A 21,789-nucleotide genomic window follows, 5' to 3' on the forward strand; every position below is an offset into this window, starting at 1 on the left:
TAACAAACACACCAGCCTCTAAGTGGTAGCTTATGCTGACCTTGTTTAAAAGCTACCAGTTAAGCTGTCAAGAGTCATTTATAAAAATAAAGAACCTAAAGGTGCATCTCTGACATACAGCAAAACTGCAAGAAAAAGCATTTGAACTCTGTCATAACTAACAGTAGCTAGGTGTTACAAAATTCACTGTGCTGTAAAGGCCTCTTCTGTTTTAATCAGTTTCTAATGGACAATGCTATTTAACAACAGACAGAACTGTTCTTCCTTGTATCTACAATTCAGAATTGTATCTGAATACTGTGGGTTTTTTGAAAGACAGCAGGGACTTTACGACACGTTAAGATTAGAGAAATTTACCATCTCTGCTCTAACCTTATAACCTCATTTCCTGGAAAGCAGCACCCCCTGTATATTTTGCAGAATCAACTGAGGTGAGAAAAAAAAAAAAAGGGAGGGGGGGATATAAAAAAAGCTTTTCACTAAGTATTTCTTTTAAATCAAAGTTTATTTATTCAAAACACTTCTGTATATTGCTTTTTTTTTCATTTTTAAAAATGCTGTTACTGTTACAGAAAATAGTATTTTCAGTTGAAAAGATGGAAAGAAATATTGCAAAAAATTCAAAGAGAACAAAATGACTGAATTTCAAACCTTGAAAAAAATAGTACTACTTCTAAAATTTTTCATGAAAGACTTTTTTTGCAAGATCTAGGATTTAGGGGGCTATGTCTTGAATTTCAAGGAGTGACAGCTCCACTAAGTTGTTATAGAAATTGTTGTATCTTTTCTGTATTTGGCAAATGATAAGTATTGTCTAAATATAGCCTTACATGTTTTGAGAAGAAACCCGAGGGATAGTCAAGATTGGTCAAAACCAGGCCTTAAAGAAAAGTTATTAAGTTTTACTTCCCATCTGACTGTTAGTCTCACCAGTCACCTACATCAACTACAAATGGTTCTTTTACAGCTATTTTGCCACTGTTCACAATCACACAGTCTTGAAGAGGCCGGTCGTGTTCATCTGTCTGCTGGAGTTCTATCGAGTGCACCACAGACTGTTAAAAAAAAAAAAAAAAAAAAAAAAAAGTTCAGTTTAGCCAAGGAAACTCCAGTGGCTCAAGTCTGGTACCAGGTAAACAGCTACCTGCTCCTAGCATTACTACTTACTAAGCAACTCCTGAACAAAGACCTTTACCCTGTTCAATTACCACATGCTTTTTTTTTTCCCCACATTAACAGCTGTACCACTCTGCAACCAACACAAAGTTGACAAGCACATAGAAGGCTGTTTGCCCTTCTACAAAAACCTTCAGCCAACAAAAATATTACGAAGGGGCAACTGAAAATACCCTTTCATCTGATCAGCCTAGCACATACAGGGTCTGTCTGTAGCCTATAAGCAGAATATGAATCCAGAGATCAGAAAGGATGAGCAGTAATTATTTTTCTAATTGTATAGCATAACTGTGCTTCAAGAAATCTGATGACTGCTTTTACCTTCAGTATAACACACACACACACATATGTTCTAAGTGTGGTACCATGCCCTCCAGACAGCTACAGGTAAACTACCAGCCTCACACTAGGCAACTAATTAAAGTGGTATTTTTAAAGGACAAAATTCAGTTAGGAGTACTGACTGTTTCGCTTTAGATATTTGTCCATTAGTCTAACTAAACTAAAACTTAATCTAAGTCTGTGCTCCAAAATGTTCAGCTATTACTGCAGCTCACAAGAATCAAATTCTTATGAATGTGGGAGTCGGGGGCAAGTGTACTGATGACATTTTCATACTCCTCAAAGAACTGGTCAGTGCAGCAGTTCATGACTCTGCCATTAATTTCAAAACACAGATTAAATAGAGTAACTTAGAAGGAAAAGTACACTACTAAAAGTACAACCAGTTGGAAGTACCATTTTTAAACTTAAATTCTATTTGGCCTTTGATCAGTTTTGCGGCTGTGAACAGTTGGAGGGAATTAACTAGAATTTTTTTCTTTTTAAACAAACAGATCTCAATATACGTGTTTGTATACTTTACATTCATATGCTTCTAAAAGCTGTAGCAATGAAAGTGTTACCCATAGCTAGCATGTGCTACAGAATTATATTTTTAGCCTATAGAAATACAATTATTTCACAGCTAACAGTGTTAGTGAAAGGAGGACTTGAACTTATTCCATTTGCAATCTGCAAAGGTGTCAGTGTTGATTTCAGTGGTTAGTGGTCTGAAACAAGAGCTGTGAAAGCCAAAGGCATGATTTAAGTTTCCATTTCTGCAGTCACCATTTGCTATTTCAGTTCTAAATCGTCCAGCTCCAGCCTCTTCAGAATTGTTTTCTACTATGTACATATTAGATAAATACTCAATTGTTTTGAACCACAACAGTGTACGTTACACTAACACAGTTATAATGTGGCAGAATTTGTCCATGTTTTTTTGGACTAATCTTGCCACTACTTTTAGCTTACCATTCCATCAAGGACTTTGCCAAATACTACATGTTTTCCATCTAACCAGGAAGGCTTTGTCACACTGATGAAGAACTGGGATCCGTTTGTGTCTGGGCCCGAATTAGCCATGCTAACCCATCCAATTCCATAGTGTTTCAGCTTGAAGTTCTCATCTGGGAACTTTTCTCCATAGATGCTTCTTCCTATGACACAAAATAAGAAAGCAAACTTTGAAAAGAAAAATAAATTCAAACAACTCCCCGCCTCCTAAAAGTATAAATTCAGGACTTGAAGATTCATTGTTTGAGTAAGCACAGCAACATCACTGTCTGATTCCATAATTAAAAGCATTTTGTGTGCAAAGAAAAAGATAAGCTAAAATACCACACATAAGGTGAGAATATTTAAAGCTGATGATGCTTTATCCTTTGAATTTCACAAGCAAGCTCAGTAACTTCCAAGGTCCTGCTTACATACACCACAGAATAATAGTATACTTCACCCTGTTCGACAAATTTAAATTGCGTAATTATGGCCATTAAAAATAAGGTTGCTGTGTTTTGTGAGAATTTTAGTCTTTACTTTTACAATTTTTCCTCCTAATAAGACATGTTTAGAAATATATGAAGACCAAATGGAAGTTAGCCTAAAAGACTCGATGTGGATTTGCACAATCATTACACAGGGATTTTGATGTTTCTAAAATAGTTCAGAAGAGAAAACATTTGAGTCATGTTTAAACCACCATCACTTTGAAAAGAGAAGGCTGTCTGTCTCATTCTTCATTCGTAGAATGCTGAGCACAATGAGGACACTGCTACCAACACTGCCAGATACTATCCCAATAAACAGTATTAGCAGTCAAAGAAACACTGCCTACCTTCAATGCTAAGAGAGTGTCTTTGGTATTTTAGCCTTCCCCATTGTTTGCTGCAAGGAAAAGGAATGTGTGTTTTCCAGTCTGTCCCAGCAGTGAAATCACTGACATTGTATGCAGACAGTTCAAATTGTAGCACGTGAAGAATGTACGTGTAAAGGAAGAGAAGAAATCAGAAGCCAGAATGCATGCAATGCAGGAGATGCTGCACTGGGATTGCCCTCCTTAGTGGACTGGTCTTCTAGAGGCTCAGGAGGGAGAAGTGATACACACACAGGCAGAACTCACACCACCAGTAAGTTTATGGTTTTAAATTTAGTAAGAGAAAAAGGGGAGAGAACATGACCCTCATTTTCTAATTTCTCTACCCCGGTTTCTAAATCCCCTCTCACAGCACATTTCAGGTGGTTCCACAGAACTGGCTGAGCTGCGGGCAGAGAGGATGGCCTACTCCTTCCCTACCTGTCTTCCCTCTACATGCTTTCACTGTTTCATCACGGATTAGTTTTCTGCTGGATGACTTGAACTGGTTCACGTATACATGCAATCAATGAGTGCCTCGGGGAAGGAGCGCTGTCACAAAGCCAGAGCAGGGGAAGGGTGGAGACATCCATCTCTTGGAGACAGCTCAGCTGGTCATGTGGCTCCATGCAAAGCCATGCTTCTTGAACGGGGACAAGTCACAGACAGAAAAGAGCTATCTGCAAAAATTGAGGACAAAGGAAGCTCTACAGATACTTATAATCAGGTAATCCAAATAATTGCAGCTCATGTTCCAAGATGCCTGGAAAAGTACCAGATGCTCTAAAACAAGTGTGTTTTTTTTTCATTTATGTGAGCTGAAGGAATGAGGGAATATGCTGGTTTGCCCATCTTTTCAGCAGACATTTGAAGAAAGGAAAGGGAACCTGGAAGACACTAAGCATGTTACCTCCTGATCCATCTCCAGCTGTAAAGTCTCCTCCTTGTATCATGAAGTCTTTGATCACACGATGAAATTTACTTCCTTTGTATCCATATCCTCTCTAAGAAAATGAAATAATTCTTTAAATGAACGTAACATCCAGTTCTATACAGTCATATGGAATGTTTCACAGAATATACCACCACCAGAGACAAATACTGGCAAGAAACAAATTAAACTGAGATGCAGGTGAATGCAGCTGGACAGCACTGCCACAAAGCTGGTATTATTCAGGTGATCAAAGCCACTGTCTTTATTTGACTGGTATCTGACCACAGTACCTCTACATGCTAGATCTGCATGGCAGGGACAGACTGTGGTGGCGATATCCAGCATCTCATAATTACATCTTGTGAACCAAGCTCCAAGAACCTGAGAAAACACACACCAGTGCACAGCCTCGGGTATGGCACTCTCGCATAGGCTCCACTGAATTAAGATCAACAGTTCACAATTGAAACAGCATTAAACAAATATTTACTTCCCAGTTAAAACTTGAGTACACTGTGGAAGAAAACCGCAAACGTACTTCTCCAGTTGCCAGCACAATGAAGTTCTCCACAGTCTTTGGGACAACTTTTCCAAACAATCCAATTACAATTCTGCCAACATCTTTGTCTCCAATCTTCACATCAAAGAACACCTGAACATTTTTGTGAAGAGAACAAAAGTGATACAAACATGAGCACAATAAAAAGGCCAAGCTTTTGAAAGCGTAATGTGGTAAGAAACGGCTTCTGGCTGGTCTAATATATAACAGTATCCTTCAATTCCTGAGGGTGCTGTTTAAGAAAAATCCTTTCAGAGCTATCAAAATCAGATTACGCAAAAAACTGTTTGAGAACTCGTGACTATACATTTTGATTCTTACTGTTTTTAAAGGCTCACTGAGCCTGCTGTATCACAAGTTTGAAGGCAGTGTTCAAGAAGATTTTTCCCAGACGTGCATGTTTTAAAGCTGTATGGAAAAGATGAAATATGAAAGTAAGGAGGAACAACAATGCTACTCCAGTGTGATGAACAATAACGTGCAACTAAAGTACTGACACTCCCCACAAACAATAGTTTGCTATCCATTCATAATCTTCACTGTTGTAGGAACTAGTATGTATGTGATTCAGTATAGGTGACAGCCTAAATTTCATGAAATTGACAAACAGTGAGAAGGAAATCCTACATCTCAAGCAAGGAGTCGCCTTCCTAAATGTGAATTCAAACCTGATAAGGGAAATTACCAGGCTACATTATTCATCTGTTTGCCTAAAAGCTTCAACAAAGATGTTGCTAAAAAGCAACTTTAAAAAGGCAAATGAGTTATAAAGCATTTTAATATAGTTCAGAATATATGAATGCATATTTGAACGTGCAAAAATGTTCCGACAATTACTGAAAATAGGAACAGCTGTCAGGAAATGAGGCATTTTGAAGTTTTGAAAAAGTTACATAAAGACTATTACAACTTCTAGGAAGCAACAATGTGTATTCCTATGATGTGGTATTTGCTGTTCCTTGTGGCACCTGACCAAATATTACTTGTCTGCAACGCTAAGAGATTAGTCCAATAATGATAATAAATGACTACAGTCTTTCGAATGTGAATGACACTTTCACACTCTCCTACTAAACATTTCTACTGTTTCTTGATCTTCCATGTGGTTTTGACTGTTGAACTTTTGGCTAACACTATAAAAGCTTTATAAACAGAATTCCTTTTGATATACCTCATTCATTTCCTTGGCACCTGGCACCAAATACCATACTACTTAGATGCGTGGATCCCAAAGCGTTAACAGCACACTTTCACTAACTGCTTAACATTTTTATGAACATATCTCTCCAAATTTTGCCACCAGAGTTATCTAGGTAAGGGGTATTGCCTGCCTCTGTTTTCTAAACGCACCTTACTTTGCCTGCAATTGTTGTCCTCGTAGGAGTACTGCCTGAAATATGTAAGCATATACAGGTAACACAACTGAGGCTACCAAGCAATGACCCCAGACAGTAGTAACATCAAACACTTTGACAAAGCACATGGAGACAAGTCCCTCACACATTATAAGCCTAACCCAACCAGAAGGCAGAGCTGCTCGCCTAAGTACCAAACCCAGCACTTCCAAAAAGCGCTGCTTTGGCTTATTCTGCATTTATGAATAAACAGTAAGTTCCCGGCTTCCCATTACCACTCCACATACCCGTGCCACACGCTTGTTGCTTTTTGGAAAAGTTCTGCACTTCCTAACTATGCATCCCATAAGACGTCTGTGCATATTTCTGGCCAGGAAATCAAATGCAAAAATACTTGGTAGCGCTGGATGCCATTTTTGCATAGAGAAGGATTTGGAGCATGTCTCATATGAGGAGCGGCTGAGGGAACTGGGCCTGTTTACCCTGGAGAAGAGGAGGCTGAGGGGAGACCTTATCGCTCTCGACAACTACCTGAAAGGAAGCTGTAGTGAGGTGGGTGTTGGTCTGTTCTCTCTAGTAACAAGCGACAGAACAAGGGGAAATGGCCTTAAGCTGCACCAGGGGAGGTTCTGGCTGGATATTAGGAAGAATTTCTTTTCTGAAGGGGTTGTCAGGCATTGGAACAGGCTGCCCAGGAAGGTGGTGGAGTCACCATCCCTGGAGGTGTAAATGTTGTACTTAGGGACATGGTTTAGTGGTGTTGGTAGAGCTGGGACAAAGGCTGGACTCGATGATCTTGAAGGTCTCTTCCAACTGAAACTGTTCTATGATTCTTTCTCCTCAACTTTGCTGGAAAGTCAAAAAGCATGAAGACACTAGTGAGCTGGTCAATACTGCTGTCTCAAATCTCAACAAAACACATGGCCAGATTCTTCACCAAAAACTCTCAAAGAAAATAAATATTACTCTTTTTCAGTCTTATTTATATAAGTATTTTATTTACAATTTGCAGTTAAGTATTTCAAGATTGAAATGAAAAAGAGTGACTGGGTTTCATGAACATATTCATATATAATTTACACAAGATGGTATATATCAAAATGAAAAAATGGCCAAGAATAATCAATTATTCAGGGAAAAATAAAAAAGTTGACTGTGAAAGAACGATCTCATGACTCCTAGAGACTAGGTAATATAATGATAAATGAACTCCTGACAAATGTAAAATACTGCATGTGGAAGAGGACTATACAGTCACAACAAGGGGTCCTAAATCAGCTGCCACTCAGGAAAGACATCTGGAGTCACCCTGAGCAGTTTGATGAAAAGTTGGCTTTGGGCTTGTGAAGGTCTGAGAAGGAAAATGAATGTTAAAAATAATTAAAAATGGGTAACAACAACAAATGGGCATAATTATGCCACAGTGTAAATCTTTACTGTGCATTCATACTCTGAGTGCCACATGTAATTCTGGCTTCTCTACTGCAGAATGACAAAACCAACCTAAAAAAGGTACAGAAAAGGGCAGCACAGATGCTTAAAGACCTGAAATACCTTTTATATGAAGAAACACAAAATAAAACTGTGCAAGCTGGAAGAGAGAAAACTGGTGTGATCTGATGAGCTCTGTAAAGTTATGACTGCCTTGGACAAGGTAAATCGACAGCTGCAATTCTCTATTGTCCCACAAAGTACAAATCAGGAAAGAGCATAAAATGAAATCCTAGGCAGAAGGTCCAAAGAAGCAAAGTACTTTTGCATAATTAAACGAATATATTGCCAGAAGATGATCTGGAGGCCAAAGTGTATGGGATTTACACCCCCTCAAAAAAAATCAAGTTCATGGACTAGAAGTCCATGGCAATGCAACAGTAGACAGTTACAGACAATGGTGGCAATGAAGTGCAGAGGCTCAGGAAGCTGAGGCTGTGCCAGAAGCAGCAGCTTGCCCCTGCCCTGTCACTCTTCCATGAGTGCCGGCATCGTTCACCAGGAACATGGCACTCACTCTTGAGTGTCGGTGGAAAGGTACTTGGGGGCAGAAACACCTAATCCTGGCTTTAACCAAAGCCAGACTAGACATCCCACCTCCTGCACCAGCAAAAACTTTTGGAAAGAGATGGTGGCATGTTGCAATAGCCAGGCGCATCCTCCTCCTGCTGCCAGGTGGCATGGCCCGCAACTCTGTCTCTGGGGCAGTGCCATCTATGATTACCGCCTGTGACTCTGGCGCAAACCCAGTCCTGCCGACGAAGGGGACTCGCGACACCGAGGCACGCCGGCTCCCGGCCCGCAGCCTGGCTGGCAGCACGCTCTGCAGCAGACGGCCAGGGCGAGGCTTTAATAACAGCCTCAGGGGCCCGGGCCTGTCGCGGGCTGGAAGGACGAGGCAGCGGGAAACAAGGGGGCAATAAAACGACAGCTCACAACGCCAGAGGTTTCAGCAAAGGCAGCGGCCAAAAGATAAGCACGGCACACCCGAGCCCCGGCGTGGTGAAAACCCCTCTGCTGAGAGCAGCACCCCGCAGTCCCCGGCCGCCCACGGCAACGGCAGGGACCGCTGAAGCTAGGGCGTAACTACGGATTCTAAAGCTACCACTTCTGTAAGCCTGAGGCAGGCTTCGCTAACTGGAAGTTTGAGGTGTGTCAGCACCTACAGAAACAGGGCATGCCTAAAGGGGTTAAAAAACTCCGCACCAAATACTTATGAAACGGGAAAGTAACAGCATTTGCCCAAGCCCTCCCCAAACCCGGCCTCGCAGGGGCCTCCCTTCTGCCCGGAATCCGGCCCGGGACGGAGCGAGCCGGAGAGGGACCAACTCCGCGCTGTAACACCGGGCCAAAAGGCAGCCAGGCCGCCCCCACCCTCTCCGCAACCGCCGACAACGGGCGCGGAGCTGGCAGGGAACACACCCGCGCCGGGAGCCCGCTGAGGACCCGCCGCGGCCCCCTCACGACCGACCGATCCCGACCTCCCCCAGGCCGGGGCGGCTTCCCGGTCGGTGGAGCCGTCCCGCCCGCGGGCGAGAGTCACCTTGGCCGTCACGCTAGGTCCCCTCTTCTTGAAGCCCTCAGCCGCCGGGGCCAGGAAGCAAAGGCAAGCAACGGCGCCGAGGACCGCCACCGGCCCCCCACGGGCCATGGCGCGGAGACGAGCGCTGCGGCGCCTGCGCCCGCCGCCGGGCGGCTCCTCCCGCGCCGTGTGGCGGGGGGGCTGTCGGGGGAGCGGGCACCGGCCGAAGTGCGGCCGCTGCTGGCCCCCCTTCGCTTGGGGGGAGGCGGGGGGAGCGCGCCAGTGGGGCGGCAGTGGGGAGAGGGGCCTGCCCTCAGAGCCCGCGGCGTTCTTCTGAGCGGGTTCTCCTGCTTCTTGGGTACGGCGGGCTGCTAGGGTGAGCCCCGGACCCCTGGCTGGGTCTGGGGTGGTTACAGATGCCGGAGGGGGTCACAGTGCCCGGTCCTTGCGAGGGGGGCACACGCCGACACGCCGTGTGGCCTTCTCGGGGGCTCAGTCTGGCCAAACTGGAGCCCGAGTTAGGGACTGTGAGGGGCTGAGCAGCCCCGGTTTTGACCGCACGGGAGGGTCCCTTGAAGGTCCCACAGGTGGGTGAAGTAGCCAAAATAGTAGATGTTCAGGGGATCTTGAGAGTGGTTCGTTGGTCTTTCATCTTTGGTGTATTTAACGTGCTGAGTAGAAACACAAGCCTGTCGGGTGTTTGCAATACTGGTGGTTCCCTTTGTCTTAGCAGTAGAGGTGCGCTGCTTGGCATCCGTGGCGGCACCCCGGCTTTGAACAACAAGGAGGCAACAACAAGGAGGCACATCAAATGAAGTCGTCGAACACGAATGTCTTTCCCAAGCCATTGCCTGCCAAGGCAAGGAAGAGGGATCCCAGTCTAGCAAATTACCTTTGACACCTACCTGTTCCCTTCTCTGCACAAAAATCCTTTGCATTCGGCACCTGTCCCAAGTGGTGCTGCTGCTACAGTCCCTAGAAAATTTGAAAATTTTAACACAGTGAAATTTATGGCCTCCCAAGTGCCAGCATATGAAAGAAAAATAGTGAATACCGATATACTGCAAGCAGGAGGCTGACAGTGTCTTATGTAAACACACTCGGGATCAAATCCAGTAGTGCTGCGTTTCTGGGTAAGCAGCATAGCACCTGCGCAGAGTTTGGTGTTGGTTGCAAAGCCAGCCCAGAGCTTGGATGCAGTGCCTGAGAGAAAACAAGCTGTGCACTGCTGTATCCACGCTGTCATTGCCACCGAGCCTCTCAGCTCGAGATTGCACCTCAGCAAGTAGACAACACAATAGCTGATGCTGAAAAGTTGCTATCTGCGCTGTGTGCTTTTCACATGGTCTGTCCAGCTGACCAAATGCCCACTAGTAGTTGAAGACTGCTGGACATGCTTCTGGAACACATCTTCTCATTTAGTTTTATCTGACAGGAATCTAGTTTGTACATGGCAAGACCTCTCTGCATTGAGAACCGAGGCACAGTAAGTGTGGGTGTTGGAAAGATCCACTTCAAAAGTGCACTCCTGATTCAAACTAAATGTACCATGGACATACCCTAAAGCACACCTTTGGCTATAGATTGGTCACATACTGTTTTTCGCAGGGGATGTTACTTTTCTGCTGTTTTCCATTCTGCCCCACGTGCTGCCTACACTAATGCATCTGAGTACAGTGGGACTTCTCATCAGGCAATTGCAGTAAAAACTGATTTCCCAGGCACAGCAGAGAGTGATGGTTACTGATTCCACACTACATAGCACATGAGCAGAAACACCAAATTATCATCTTGCTTAATTGATGACTGACACAAATAGTTTCCTCAAGAGGTGTAAAATACCTGTGGTTGTAGCTCCTGGACCACCTGGACTAATCTAGGTCTTAACTTTGAAAACTGATCTATGTACTGACATTTTCTAAACCTGAGGGCTTTATCGAAGCCCTGCCCGTGGGGACTGGCTGTCAGTGCTGGGGGCTGGGGGCTTCAGGGCATGGTTCAAGGTGTTTACTCAGTTTCCCTGTAGCTAATTAGATCTGTTCGCCTTAGTCCTGAAACAAAACTAGTTCATGTGTGTATAGGTGGTTAAGGTATTTCTTTGATCCCATTGTTAGTGGTTGCTGTATTTCACTCTCACATTCTTTGTTAAATATCAAAGCAGGCCCAAAAACTTTACTGTCTCTTATGCTGCATTCTTCGATATGTCAGTGCATTTTCAGTGAGTATGTAAATATAAGAGTTTACTCAGAGTAAACTTAGTATGTGTTTATTTTTTTCTACTGGTTTGATAAGGTACTGGGAATTTAAAATTATGATTCAGCTGCCTTCCTTGCATTGCATCACCACATAATAATGGTGTTTGACTAGCTCTGGCGTTAAGATTTACTGCAGAAATATAACAAAATCCAAAGATTTGTTGCAGTAGTTGGGTATAAACTTTAAAAGGACTGTATTATTGTACAAATGTGTTAGAAAATAGTTAGGGATTTTAACTACTCACAGGAACCTCTTGCAGCCCACATATGTACCTAATCACATAAATCTCAATAATTAAAATCCAGAAGGTGAAAACCATTTCCATCTCTCTTTATCACCACAATCTACCTTTATTACAGCTATCTCTTCAGTATTTTTCTACTCTGAAGTTACAGTCATTACACTTACACTAAACAGGGAATGTTACAGATGTTCAGAGGATGTTCAGAGGAATATGGTGAAAATGGAAAGAGGTTCCTCTTGGAGCATACGTGAGGGCATATGAAAATTCTTCAGCAGTCTGAAGGTAATATTTTTAGGTTTGGAGTGAGTCGGAAGAGACCTGTGTGGGACAGAGCATTTTTGATACTCTAGACGCATGCGAGTCATAAGTTGAATGTTGACAGAAATGTGGGAAAAGGTGGAGCCACAACTAATTCTAAGTTTTTAATCTGAAAGAAAACAAATACTGGCTAATGAGACTGTATTTTCTCAGAGCAATTCAGTCAGAGTAGTACGCTGATTCAAATAATGAGGTGCAGAGGAACAAGCAATGAGCTGGGAAGACAAGAAAAGATGGTCTGGTTGGGCAGCTCCCTAATGTAATACCCCTTAATACAGAAAAGCCTGTTCAGTGTGGGTATGCTGAACAATACTATCCACAGTACTCCCCAGAGTTTGCTTTCACTTTCTCTCAATAAAAATGTTGGTGTTTGCAAGGATGACTTCCCTGTTTATTGAAGTGTAAATATGTTTCATCTATATACAAGATGGCAGTATGAGACAGGAAGAATGAAATGAGTGGTTAATAGCACTGAAGAGATTTAAAAAGAGCAAGATGAGACAGGATCTGGTTTACATTATTTTGGAAAGTTTTTGCATATTGGTGATACTGCTAAATAATTTTTGGAAGAAGATAAAACAGTGTTTAAAGAGGAAATCTTGAAAAGAGGCAGCAAATATGTTCAATGAAAACTCAATTTTACACAGAAAATCTCTTCCTGATGCTGAAACAAGAATGTGTTTTTTTGGTAGGAATTTGATGTCATGACTATCCAACTGAAAGCAGACAAAAGCCAGACAAACAGTAGGCTTTGTACTAGCTGTGAAAAGAAAGAAATCCTTACAATAAAACTAGAGAATAATAGGTAAAAGTCTGTTACGATTGCTTTATTTTTCTGCTTTAATTACTCGTAACTATCTTGAAGATTTTGGAGGTCTCTGCAAACTCTTTACACAGACAAACTGAGTACAGCTTGCTGAGAACTACAGCTGATTTCACTGTGACTTTGCACAGGGTCACTTTCTCTACCTTAAAAAAAAAAAGTATGAAATCAGGAGAGGGTCTACAACAGAAGACCAGTCTTTCCTGTTCCATCCTCCCTAGCCATGAATAATTTGTTCACCTCTTCAGTGCAGCTGATTTGAAGACTGTTATCATTTCTCCCCTCAGTTTTCTTTTCTGTAGACTAAACAACCCCAATTCCTTCAATCTTTCCACATGGGTCAAAAGTTAGAGCAGGCATCATCTGGCTGTGTAGTTTTTAGTTGAAATATTACATTTATCCTTAAATGTGAATAGAAATTACAGATAAGCATATTTTGGAATTTCTTGCTCTTTTTTAAATTGATCAAGTGACATGAGGCTATTGTGACAAAAAATTGCATAGCCCATTAAAAGAGTATGTTCAAGCTATCTTGTCTTTGTAATATGGTGCACAGGACATTTTGCATTTTAGAGCAGACATTATTTTGATGCTTTTTGTCTTCTGAACTAATAATCAAGCCTTTAAAAGAATAATTTGCTACTGTTTGACAGTCTTCAGTTTAAGTAATAGTATCTGTAATGATGTGTTTCATTACTGCTGATCGGCTCTTTACAATTTAAAATGGGTACAGAAGAGAAATATATTAAGTGTGTAGCACCTGACAGATTTTGATTTCTAGTAGTACTAGCATTGGCAGTAATTCTAGCACTTCCTTTCACCACTATGGCATTTTAGTGAGCTGTGATTTATTGTAGTGATATAGAAATATTTCATATCCAAATTGCTCTAGTATATCACATTACACAGGTAAGAAGAATTCTGGGCATGTCATACGTAATAGTAATGCTTTATGGCTCTATAGGCACTTTCATCAATGTTAACTGCTTGACAGCTGCCAGCATAAAACTTGGAGTAAGCACTGTATTCTGTAAGGCTGCTGTAACTAAGCTTTTATTTTTTATTTCCTCACTTTGAAATGGGTTTTTGATTCTCAAACCTGAGTCACTGAAGTTTGTCATCTTTCCTAGGCTTGATCTTTGTCCATATTGTTTCACAGTGCCGTCGTATTACTTGTCTTGTGTTTTTAGTGTATCACTGGCTGAGTAAAGTCATATGTTGAAAGCCAAACTTTAAACCCATAAAGACTAAGAAATGACACCAGTTCATCTTATACATTGTCTGCATTGTAACATGGTTAAAAGCTATAAAATGTCAGGGCCATTGTGATTGCATATAATTTTAAGAGACCACAGTTAAAAGAAACAACTTAAGGGCCACAAATTGTAAGTAGCTATATATGGCCTTCATGAATAATGAAGAAAGAGGTTTATGGGGAGTTTTGTTTGTGGTTTTTTTTGTCTTTTCCTTTATGTGACTTCAGAAAGATGGAGTGTATCATATGGGCTGTCTCTTCTGTTAAATCACTTGTAAAATGGCTTAGACTTCTCCTGTCATCTGGTGCACTTATGCAAAATAAATGTGTCCTATGCTCCGGATAAGTGTCTTCCTTTTGGAGAATAGTTTTTAAGCTTTTTGATTTTTGTATCCAAACACAATTTGAAGTGTCATCCTTTCCACTCTAATGGTCAAAGCATTTACTTAGGTGATACCAGCAACGTGTTTTCAAAATAGTGCAGCTGGAGCCAGAACCATTTTTGCTTTGAGCACATTTGTTTACAGGATATCAGAGCTATCTGTAATTGCACATCTCACTGCAGTGAGCATTTAGCACATAGTCATTCATTTGAATTCTGTTTTTCATAACATCTGCAGTTGCATAAGATTCCTTTGGGGAAAAGAAAAAACTAGCAGTAAAACCTAACTGTAAGGAAGCATACAGCCAGATTTCTTTGTTTTCAAGGAAAAAAAAAGAAAGCTAAAACTTAGCTAGGAAAGCTAAAACTTCTGGTGTCTTAAAATTAGGTGGTTTTTTTCTTTCTCTGATTATTACTTACAATAAAGATTTTCGTTCCCCGGACACTTTTGCACATCCCTTAACTGTGGCTACGGTCTCTTCCATGGAACTACTCATACCTAAAGGTGAGCACATAGGTGTTTGAAAAGTACGACTTTGTTAATAAGTTCCAGTAATCGATACTTACAGCCTGATAAAGCCCATGGATGCAAATCATGATATACAGCCTGTGGTTCTGGGGTCTTAAGAGAAAAGAGGAGAGAATTCCTTCCCTAAAAATGCAAGTGGGAAGTTAAAAAAGTTGTGAAGCAACCTCCCATCGTATGACTATGGTGAAGAATCGATCCAGCTTTGCTCTGTTCATGTAAGATTTTTAGTTTTTACTGATACAGTTGGCAGAGGGGAGGGGGAGCTTGAGCAAGGGGAAGGTAGGGGAAGAGGAAAATAGGAAGAGTGGAACAGAGAAAGCTCATTAATTGTTTAGGAGGTAAATAACAACTGAGAAGTAACACACTGAAGACAACTAACATACTCAGCATTGAGAAGGCATGTGAATGGGATTGGTCGCCACCTTCCAAATATCAAAGAAGATTGTAGTAGTCAAGAGAGAAGTGGATCTTGCAACTGATCAAGAAAAAAGTGACAATGACAAGTTTTTCCTTTACAGGCCATGAAGAAAGCAGTCAGATGTTTAGGAGCTTTTATACGAAAAGTCAGTTTTAGAAAAGACCTGAGTATCTACAACCAGGAAGAAGGCCGTTTCAAGGATGGTTTTAAATGGACAAAAATAAGTTGGTGGTTTGTTTCAAGATGAATGAAAGGTAAGGATAAATGATATTTCTCTCTTCAACTCACTCTGAAGCCTGCTGTGCTGACAGGAGTACAAAGTTAGCTTCATTAGTACAAGAAATATCTCTTAGAAGATACAGAGAAAACAGGTATGTGTAATTTCAGTATCCCCGAAGTTCAGCATTGTTATTACCATACTACTACTTTTGGGGTATGGGGTCTGATCAAGGACCCCATTTATCTAGTAGGTTTCTAATCAGTAAGGTGCAGTGTTACTGAAAAGATGAATTAATTTTCTCTCTCACGGAGTACACTATGCAGGAAAGATATCTTAAACTACCTACAAAGATTTTGGTAGCCAGTTCTTGACTTGCATATTTCCTTTTAACTTTGAAAGAGATTTCATGCTTACGCATATGCAGTTGCCTGCGTACGCTTGACTTAGATACTACCGTGTTTGTTGCACGTTTCAGGTCATTATGAAAATACACACTGAAGTAAAGAAAATATTTTATTAGAGCTGTAATATTCTTCCTGGAGATAATTTTTTTGAGAAATACATACCATGATCCTTTGTCTATATGGAATAATTTTGTTTAAATTTTTTGTACCTTAAATGTGTGCAGTAGCTAAAGCAAGTCTGCCAGGATTACGGAATGATCTAGGAAAGGCTGCTAGTGCTGCTTACAAGATGAGCAGTAAGTTCTCGCCTGTAGGCAGGTATATATATTTGATGTTTTTCCTTAATATCTTTTGTCTGAACAGTGTTAAGGTCAGTCATATGTAAACTCCTGTACAGTGAGTACTCGTTAAGAATTTCTGCCACAGTATCTAGGAAAGTACAATGGTTTCTCAAACTTGAAAAAAAAAGCAGTGACCTGACTAGCAGGATACAATAACTCTGCATGTTCTGACATTTTAGTGGTGTTTGTGTGCATTTTGCAACATCCAAATGAATGCTATTGAAGCCATTAGTCTTTCCCTCTCCCTTATCTATCCTAAGTTGATTCTTCCTATTTTAAGTGATTTATTTTATGAAAATCCTGCTCCAGAGTGCTTTTTAAGTTCTCCATTTTGTGCTCCTTAACTCGTTACAGCAATCACCCTTACATTTCATCATAGGGGGTTTTGTAGTGATGGTAATAAATGGTAATGTAAGTGTGTTATTATTGAGAAAGGAATTTAGATAATTTGGAAATAAGTCTGATTTTCAGTTTTGGAGAGCTGCACTGATGGCAGTCAGACCCTTTTGTGGTGGGTTGATCCTGGCTGGACACCACATGCCCAGCAAGCTGCAATATCACTCCCCTCCTCAGCAGGACAGAAATAAGACAGAAAAAAATTGTGGGTCAAGATAAAGGCAGTTTAATAAAGCAAAAGCAAAGGCTGCACACAGAAGCAAAGGAAAACAAAAGATTTATTCACTTCCCATCAGCAGGTGATGTCCAGCTGTTCACTACTTCACTACATGTAATGATTGCTCCGGAAAACAAATGTAATAACAAATGCCACACACCCCTCACCCCTCACCCCCCCACCCCAGCCCTCTGTTCTCTTAGCTTTATTGCTGAGCAGACATCATATGGTATGGAATATCCCTTGGTCAGTCTGGGTCAGCTGTCCTGGCTATGCCCCCTCCCAAGATCTTGCCCACCCTCAACCCACTGGCCTTTGGACGTGAGCAGGGGAATGTTGAACAGACAGCCTTGATGCTGCAGGAGACCTGCTCAGCAGCAGCCAAAACACTGGGGTGTTATCAACACCTTTCTAGCTACCAGTGCAAAGCACAGCACTATGCGGGCTGCTACTGGGAAAATCAACACCATCTCAGCCAGAGCCAGTACACCTTTATATTTACAAGTCAGATATTCAGGGGTGCCTGAAGGATCTCAGCATTGAATTCCCATTATCAAAACAGCAACCAAGAGGCCTCACATGAAAACCTTTTTTACTTTCGGGACAGGAGCTTTCAGCCATTGGGAAACTTTTCAGTATTGTTTTTAGACTTCACAGGATTAAGCTAGTGGAAAAGAGCAGTGTTTTAAAGACTTTTAAAAAGTGTCAGCAACCCCCCTGAGCCCTGAAGACTATACAAAGCATTTTAAAACAAGAACTTCTTACAAAATACATAGAATATACATAATGCATGGAAATGCTATTGTATGGAGTCACAATTTGCTCATACTGCTGTTGCTTCTCAATATTTAATTCATCAGAAACTGATGCTGATAATGTGTTTTCCACTTTTATGTTCTCTGTATTTCCTGCGAAGCAAGACTGCTAAGCCTTAACTGTAAGTATTTGTTCTTTGTACATTGCCATTAAATCTTTTGCTCGTTTTTGGTTTTATCACTCATTGATATGAAGCACTGCAACATGTCGGAAAAAATGCAAATAGCCTAGGAAATTTAAATTGGTTTGAATAAACAGAGCAGGTCTCTGAGCAACCTGACCTAGTTGAAGATGTCCCTGCCTATGGCAGGGGGTTGGACTAGATGACCTTTAAAGGTACCTTCCAACCCAAATTATGGTATGATTCTATGAAAAGTAATCAAATTTGAGACTGCAAGCAAAGGAACCTCGGATAAATAGCTCAAGGATCAGATGTGTTAATGTCATTTTACTGAGAAATGCTTTCAGAAATGTAAGTTCACATTGTGTTTTATATGCTGAAATGCTTAGTGTAATTGTAACACCATTGACAATTTTGTTATTTCTTCAGTCTTTAGATTGCTTATGCTGGATGCCATATTTTTCCTATGTCTGGAAGCATACCTTAATTATGTAATGTTTTGGATGGCAAATCTCACAGAGTTTTGGTTTGACAAAGTAGTGGTGTGGATGGTGAAAGAGATTACAGAATCCCATTAATATTATGTAATCCATTAAATTCTAGATAATCCTTATTAGAGGCCCAAAAGCCCTACATCGATTACTGGTTTTCAGTTCAAAATAGATTTTGGTGGATTTAAATCAAATCCCACAAATGCTACCTGGGAGCTGACTTATTTTTATGTCAGTTTTTACATATCTTAAAATACAGCCCTGGTTTGTAGCAGAAGCAACAGCAGAGTAGAAACAGAGCAGATATTTCTCTGATTGTATCTAGGGATATGTCAATGGTATTCTTAGAAAGAGAGAAATTTTGGCTTGGCAAACTACTAGTGGCATTTTTCTCCTCATTAAAACATCAGATTGATAGAGTCCATGTACTGCTCTGTTCCAAAATGTTCAGGCTTCTTTAAACATTAGCATTCTTACGATTTCATTGGCACTACAGGCTTCTAGGGAACTCACTTTTTACAGATCTCTTCCTTCACATCTTTCCTTCCATCAACCTGACAAGTGAGAAAAAAGTCACCCCTAAGATTGCCAGTTGTGGCTGCTGCTGAAGGCAAGGGATTACAGTGAATACTTAAAATTCAGTTCCAGGAAAGCTTTTTCCTTTTTGGGGCTATGCCCTCTCTCTCTCCCAGTTGACAGAAAAGCCAGCACTTTCTCAGATTTAGCAATGTTCTGTGTCAAAATTCTCTAGCTTCAGACAGCATAGCCAGGGAAGTGACAGCTTTATATGTATGGCTTTGTAGAAGACCTCGGTAGTGTTGTAAATCTGGAGTTTATTCACAACTGTTGTGCTCATGCATTGCTATAAAAGCAGACTGATGTACCATGTGACGTACAAACTACTGTTTTCACACTTAGGACACCAATCTGTAAATTTGAACCAGTAAATCTTCTTGAACATGAAGACAAAATTGGTACTCATTTCATAAACACATTGGCTGTGTATATTATGTCTAATGCAGCAAATGTTCCCCCAGAGGATAAACAATGTCATCCACAGCTAAAGTGTTGTCTTTTAATGACATGGTTCATAAATTACAATGTCATTAGGAAATTAGATTCAAACCATTTAGAAAAGGAAAATGAGTTTTGAAATGTAAATTAGAACTTGGATTTTTTTTTTTTTTTCCTCTTTAGCATCAGTGTAAGCTCAGTGTTTGCCTGTGTCAAAGCAGGATACTCAGAGCACGAGCAGCGCGCTGCTGAAGCCTTCCAGCAGGGGTGTCCTTGTTGGCTGACCTCTTCTCTCTGTCTCCTGTCTGTGATGCTTCCCCATTAATTGCGTTTTGTGTCTGAGCAGGATTTTTACATTTGGTAGTGTAGGATCTCTGCATTTGGCAGCCTATAAGGATCCACTTGGCTATTTTTCTAGTGAGACTAAAGTATACACATGTAGTCTTCTCTGCCAGAAGCTGTGAGTGGTAGCAGAGACATTTCACAGCTATGATCTGACTAAATGAAGCTTATCCATAGTTGTGTCTGAACCTCTTACTGATTCAAAGATAGAGGCATGATTCATGCTTCTTCCTTCAGACCTAGAATAGGTCTGCACGACTACAGATATTATCACAAGTCATATTTCAGCTGTGTCCTGAATGAGCAAAGTTGTCTGGCGTCCCAATCCTGATTTCTAGAGGAAAGTAAGAATGACCATGCTTTCAAATCAATTAATTAGAAGGAACTCTTGTGTGAAAGCTCAGACAGGAGGAGGTCATCTGTGAGAGACAACTAAGAAGACAGGCACAAGTTCATAATGTGGCAAGCTGGGATAAACATGAAATTAAGGCTTCAGGTTTCCTTTCCATCCCTTCTATTCCCTTCCCACTGACTTTTTCAGAGATTTACAAAAAGTTTTATCTCATCTGCCAGGACAGTGACTTATATCACAATCTCATTTGCTACACAGAGATCAGTGGCTCAGCTGCAGGCCCCATCGGTATTTTTCAAAAGTTACCGTTGGGAGAGTAAGTGACGAGTTCTTACCAGAGCAGCTCCCAGCAGTACAATGACAACTGTGTCTCTATCGTCCGGTGGATGCTATTGCCTCTGCTATCAAGAAAGCAGGATGCTGTCAAGAAATCAAGTGTGACTAGCTCATCCGGAATCACAGCAAGGTCAAAATTGTTCTGTGAGATGATGCTTTGACTACCTGTTTGAGGCACTCTTTCCAGCAGTATACAGACCTCTGTGTTGCTCTATGAAGCCTTGGCATCCTGTCTGAAATTGGATGACCAGATAGTGTCAGTATCTACAAATGCCTTATTTAACATTTAGCTTGCCTGGAAACTTTGTCTCTCCCTGCTGGCAAGTACCTGATAAAGCAAACAGTGAATTTTTTTGAGATCTTGAACAAATCTCAGCTGCTTCAGTTGAAGCTGGCTGGCTGAGGCTGTTAGGAGCCCATCAGTCACTGAGCTCCTATCCAGCTTTGCATCTACTTTTCCAACAGGATCATCTTCAAAGTCATGAATTGTCTGAGTGAGATGAATGGGGTAGAAAGCAGTTGTCCTTCCCTAAACCTGTGCTTTTGTCACCTACTGATGTTGCCTTTCTATATCTACTCAGCAGTAATGTCAGCAAAACAAACAAATCTAATAGAAAGTGTGTTTTCAGGCATTCATTCCCAGGCATTTGAAGCTAAAGTGATGCCTTGGGGAAAGAAAAAAAAAAAAAAAGAAAAGAAAAAGGCAAGCTTCTGGCATGATCACCCCAGCTGCTCTCAGTAATATGTGCTGTTGGTAATATGCAGGTAGTGGCTATAAGACTAAGCATATGCTCAGGATACTGCATAAACAGTTGAAATTAGTTAAATTACTTGCTTGGTTCTAAAATTGTAGCCCACTAACCAGTTGCAAATTACCTGTATTTTGTTTTCTGAATTGAAACAGGTGTCTTTGGACAGTTTTGTATTTCAGAATAATAGAATTGTTTTTTAACAGAACTCTAGGCTTCCCAAGGAAGTGTTTTTCAGAATTGGCTTGGGGAGGTAAGAAGAGGTCTTTTAGAGACTCCAGTGTCTTTCCAAGGAATGCAGCTACAGCTCCCTTCTCAAGAAACTGAAAAATTATCATATATGATTATAGACAGCTATAAAGCATGAGCTGTTTGCTATTTTATTAGGAACATTATCCCTACAAACTTTAAAGAGTAGCAGACCCTAGTTGTTGGCAGCTGCCAGTCCTGGAGCAGAAGAAATGTGTATAATCCACGACAGAGGACTCTGTGACTGAGGAGCAAGGAAAAAGGCTTCACACACTGTCGCAGCCATCTCTGACTCAGACCTGT

The 21,789-nt window shown here is 41.1% G+C and overlaps 1 protein-coding gene across 1 annotated transcript; it reads right to left on the bottom strand.

The window, feature by feature from the left end:
* Positions 1-724: 724 nt before the first annotated feature.
* PPIC (peptidylprolyl isomerase C) lies at positions 725-9,357 on the bottom strand. The gene is made up of 5 exons (XM_086479177.1): positions 9,235-9,357; positions 4,825-4,938; positions 4,263-4,356; positions 2,473-2,657; positions 725-1,055 (listed from the first exon to the last, which is right to left on the bottom strand). The coding sequence occupies exons 1-5, from the start codon at positions 9,340-9,342 to the stop codon at positions 927-929; spliced, it is 630 nt and encodes a 209-aa protein (XP_086335303.1). The 5' UTR covers positions 9,343-9,357; the 3' UTR covers positions 725-926.
* Positions 9,358-21,789: the final 12,432 nt, after the last annotated feature.

The sequence above is a fragment of the Leptosomus discolor genome, chromosome Z, assembly GCF_034619465.1.
Source record: "Leptosomus discolor isolate bLepDis1 chromosome Z, bLepDis1.hap2, whole genome shotgun sequence".
Classification (NCBI taxonomy): Eukaryota; Metazoa; Chordata; class Aves; order Leptosomiformes; family Leptosomidae; genus Leptosomus; species Leptosomus discolor.